At 58.7% G+C, this 4,671-nt stretch overlaps 1 protein-coding gene across 1 annotated transcript; it reads right to left on the bottom strand.

The window, feature by feature from the left end:
* Positions 1-932: 932 nt before the first annotated feature.
* On the bottom strand, positions 933-4,261 carry PGP (phosphoglycolate phosphatase). The gene is made up of 2 exons (XM_074322834.1): positions 3,092-4,261; positions 933-2,982 (listed from the first exon to the last, which is right to left on the bottom strand). The coding sequence occupies exons 1-2, from the start codon at positions 3,855-3,857 to the stop codon at positions 2,657-2,659; spliced, it is 1,092 nt and encodes a 363-aa protein (XP_074178935.1). The 5' UTR covers positions 3,858-4,261; the 3' UTR covers positions 933-2,656.
* Positions 4,262-4,671: the final 410 nt, after the last annotated feature.

Here is a 4,671-nt window from a genome sequence, read left to right as displayed (position 1 = left end):
TCCTGACCCCACTGCCTCCTCCCCAGCCCAGCTACCTGAGCCAGGACAGCCCTCTCTCCACCTGGGGTGGGGGAGTAGTTGCTTGTCCCCGTGCCTGGCTCTCCTGACACCTGCAAACTAGAGAGCACATGGGCCTGGGAGGGCGTGAGAGCATGGCAGTCATGGGAATCAAGTCCCACTGGATGGCACAGAGGGCAGCCGGGGCCTGGCCACGACTTTGTAGTCTGGTCGGGGCAGATTTGATTTTTCTTCAAGAGGCCTAGTTCTAGTCTTCTCGGGTTACCTCCAGACTCCCAGCGCTGGGCACAGCCTGGCACACAGCAAACCACCAGTGCGTGTTTCATGACAGATTGGTATTGGACTCTGCTCCACCTCCCTTCTTCCCTCCCCATGCACCCCAGCGGATTCCCAGACCCCAACACAAGATGGGTTGGGGTTGCCCAGCATCCACAGGGCTCATGCCGGAGACCATGATGGCTTTCAGGAGCCTCTGCTGAAGTACAGGCAGCCTACTTGAACTTCCCTCATACCCGGAGATGGTTAAGTCGGCCTCATGTCCACCAGCCCCTGCCCTGCCCAGCGTGGCTTTGTCGGTGCCATAGCCCTGGCTCCTAGCTTGCATCTCCAGCCAATTGACAATGTCGATTGCAGGTCAGGGCCCCCTGGTCACTGGCAGATTTCACAATGTGGGTGTCATCAGCTTTCACAACAGGGGTGTCCTCCAGTCCTTTCCTACTCTGGTGGTGCCGTTTTCCCTAGTTCTTTTGAACCTGCCTCTCTGTAATGAGCCTGAAATGGAGTTGGGTTTCCAGCTCTGGAACTGAAATCCCAGAATGGCCAACTTTGAGTCCTCCCACCCCGGCCCCTGCTAGACAGTGGCAACCTCTGGGTGAAGGCTGCTGTCAAGGCGAGAGCAAGGCACACCAGTCAGCGTGGGTTGGAGAGTTTAATATTCATTTGGGTTCACACAGTGCAATAGGGGCAGAAATGGGGTGCAGAAGAGGGAGGTCTTGCTGGCTGCCGCACCTGCAGCGTGTTCCTGGTGTGGGTGACAACGCCCTGATAGGCCTGCTCAATATCCGGACCCACCTTGAGCCGACCTCGCAGAGCCAACGTCAGCACCACCAACCTCACAGGCGCTGGCTGCCCTGTTGTTGCCTCACGGCATAGTCTGAACCCCAGACTACCCCAGGCCCGGGTGGAGCTAAAGGCTCAGGATACCCTTTATTGCTCTGAGAACTCTTAGAGAACGAGTGAGGGAGTGCTGCGACCCCAGGACTAGGAGAGAAGCCAAAGGCTGTGGGCAGACACCACGGGGTGCAGGGCGAGGCACTGGGAAGGAGTCGGCCCAACGGAACAGCTTCCCTGCCTCTACCCTACAAGTGCAGCTGGAGAGTCTGCTTATCAGGCCTGTTCCCAAAAGTCAGCAACTTAGGGAACAGGCAGAAATGGCCAGGGCTCCCTGCCAAGAACCCTTGATTAGCCGGTGGACCCTGCCAGTCCTCCAGCTGGCCACCGACAAGGGACTCCAGGGCCAAGACAGTTGTCCTCATGGACCAATGGCATCTAACCCCACTCCAATCGGGGGTATGGGAGGACAGGAAGAGATTGGATGCTCTGTAAAAGGACTTCCTGACTTGGGAACACGTCTTTCTTTCCCCACCTAGGAGGCACCCTGGGTGACAGGCATTCCTTGGCCAGCATGACTTTAGCCATGGTACTGGCTATGGAGCAGAGACTTCACTACGAGACAGAGCACAGCTATTAATCAACACACTTCAGTTTCAATTCCAATCCTTGACAAAGTTGTTCCTAAGTTCTAAAAAAAATTTTTGGTACCAACACTGCTCTGAGCTTCCTGCACAGCAGCCCAAAGTTCAGTGAAGGCACTCATGCCCTCCTGGCCATTCAGCCAACAATATGCTCAGTCCAGGTCACCTGGGTTTAAATGCACAACTGAGAAAGCCAAGGTGTAGCTGGACTGAGTTGACAGAACTGTGCAACCACGTACGAGGAGCTGCAGTCCTGGGCTTTTGAAACAGAACAGATAATTGTGACATCAGAGTGGTTTTTTAAGGAAGTGTGGGGTGGTGGTGAGGGCAACGCCCCACAGACCAAGGACAGGGAGACACCACCAGGGAGCAGCCTCGTCCTCCACTCCCGTGCTGCAGGTGGAGCTGGGTGGGACGCAGCAGCAGGCTCCTCTGCTGACTACCACACCCATGGGGCCCTGGGGTCGGTTTGTACAAGTTTCTCACAACAGTCAAAATAATCAGCCCCTCCTTCCCCCCTTTGCCTTGCAAAGGGGCTTGATCCCTGAATGAAATTTTCAGTAAAATATGGGACCCCCTTTAGACCCGCCTCAGTCCCATCAGCAAGCCCTGAGGTTATCTGAATCTTGCTCTTGCCAACAGCAACCAAGGCCCAGGACCCCCACAATGCCCTCCAAGCTTAAAAGTGCATCTTAAGATATAAACATCTGTAAGAAAATCGCCCCCCGGATATTTACTTACAAGGTTAACAACTAGTGCCATTGCTTAAAACTCCAAGCGTACTCTTTAAAGCCACCTAGCTGAGCAGATGCTTGAGCCCCACCTATTAATTTGGTTAAGTGATTAATTTTTTTTTTATTCGGTAGATTAAAGACGCTAATTCTTTAACCTTGAAGGGCTGGCAAAAGGTCGGCTATGCTGTCAACATAGAAATCAGGGACCATTTTCCTCTTGGACACGCAGTCACTTTCCTGATTACTCTTCACATCCCCTAGAGTGGAAACTCCGGTGAGGGTCAGGATGGTCTTCAGGCCACAGGTGACACCCAGGAGGATGTCTGTGTCCAGGCGATCTCCCACCATGACGGTGCGCTCCGGATTGATGCCGTATTCCTGGGACACGCAGTCGAAAATGAAGCGGCTGGGCTTCCCTATGATGTCAGCCTGGCGCTGGGCGGCCATCTCCACGGCTCGGACCAGACAGCCCGTACCTGCGGGGCGGAGGAAGAGGAGAAGAGGGGGGAGGAGAGCGCCCGGGGTCAGAGGACCGGAGGGGCCCGCCGCCCGCCCTCCAGCCTCCCGCCCCGGGGGCGCACAGACCCGCGATGAAGCGGTCGTTCTCGAGCGGGAGCCGGTTGTCCATGTTGGTGCCCACGAGCAGACAGCCGGGCTGCTGTAGGTAACGCAGGGCCTTGGTGAGCTTCATGTAGCTGAAGTGCGGGTCGAACCCCACCACGACGGCGCGCACATCGGGCTCCAGCGGTGCGTCCAGCCAGGCGTCGGGGCCATCGCCCTGTAGGGGCTCAGGCCCCACGCCCACGCTAGTGATGCCCACGGCCTCCAGCTCCGTTGCCAAGGCCGCGCTGCCCAGCACATAGGCCTTAGGGGCCCGCGCGCCGGCCAGGCGCTGCCGCAGGTAGAGCGCGGTGCAGTAGGCCGTGCCAAAGACCTCGAGGCCGGTGCCTGATCCCGCCGGGCCGCCGAAACCCAGGCGCTGCAGCTTCTCGGCGTAGGCCTCGCGGGTCTTGCTGCTGTTGTTGGTGATGAAGCCGAGGCGCTTGCCGCGAGTCCGCAGAGCCGTCAGGGCCTCGGGCGCGCCGGGTACGGCTGTTTCGCCGCGCCACAGCACCCCATCGCAGTCAAACAGCAGCGTGTCCACCTCGGCCAGCAGCGTCTGGGCCCGCTCGGCGCTTAGCCGCACGCAGCGGGCGTCGTCGCCGCCGGCCTCCGCCATGGTCGCCCGCTGCCGGCCGCCACCGCCACGGGCCACTACCGCCGCCGCCGCCGCCGCCGCCGGCCGCCGCCACCACCGGCCTCTCCTCGCAGCCGCCCGCCGCCACGCCCGCCCCGCCCCCGCCGCGCTCATTGGCTCCACGTCTCGCGCGCACCGCCCATTGTACGCCGCCTGCGCCAATCCGTCCCCGGCTCCTTCGGGCTGCCGGAGCTTAGCGCCAACTGCCGCTGTCCAGCACAGGGAGGAGGGCAGCCATTGGCTATAGGGACAGCGGATCCCCGGTGATTGGCTGGCAAGGAGCCAACCGGCATTCGGAGTGGAGCGCTCGCTGCGGAAACGCTGCGGAGGAGCCGGAGAGCGGACGTAGGGGGCGCAGCTCGCCGATTGGAGGCGCGTGGTCAGACTAGGTGACGGAGGCCCAAAATCGAGTGACCTCGGGCCTGCACGGCTGCTGATTGGCTCGCTTCTCTCCGCCTTGCGGGCGGAGTTCTGCGCGGGAGCACAGTGGAGCGGAGGCGCCGTCTCCTTGGGTGGGGGTCACGTCCTCGCCTTTGCCTGGGTGGCGCCGGACTGTGCCCTCCGCCCTGGACAGGGTCCGGACGCGTATCAGCGCGCCGACCAATTATGGCCAGTCCAGGGAGCCAACCCGGGCAGCAACTCAACAAGCCTTGCGTTCTAATTGCCAGACCTTTGCAAAAATGCTTTCCCTGTGCCTTAGTGGTCTTGTGAACGAGTAACTACAAGGCACTGGGCTTAGGGTCTAAGAGAAGGACGCTACTTAGAACACAGCACTCAATAATTGGTCGCTATTAACATCATTATTAGGTTATTGTTACCTTTTATTGAGTAATATAAAGTGTATAAATCTTAGGTGTGCAGCTTGATGGAATTTTTACATATCTATACACCTGTGTAAACACAACTCAGTTCAACATATAGAATATTT

The sequence above is a fragment of the Rhinolophus sinicus genome, linkage group LG18 (genome assembly GCF_036562045.2).
Source record: "Rhinolophus sinicus isolate RSC01 linkage group LG18, ASM3656204v1, whole genome shotgun sequence".
In the NCBI taxonomy this organism is placed as follows: Eukaryota; Metazoa; Chordata; class Mammalia; order Chiroptera; family Rhinolophidae; genus Rhinolophus; species Rhinolophus sinicus.
This window is presented reverse-complemented; position numbering and strand designations above follow the sequence as displayed.

What these genes read in the sequence shown, in the direction of transcription:
- PGP (XM_074322834.1), bottom strand. Translation starts at nt 3,857, where the DNA reads ATGAGCGCGGCGGGGGCGGGGCGGGCGTGGCGGCGGGCGGCTGCGAGG. An exon ending in GAACGACCGCTTCATCGCGG is followed by an intron (nt 2,983 to 3,091) that starts GTCTGTGCGCCC and finishes TCCGCCCCGCAG; the next exon opens with GTACGGGCTGTCTGGTCCGA.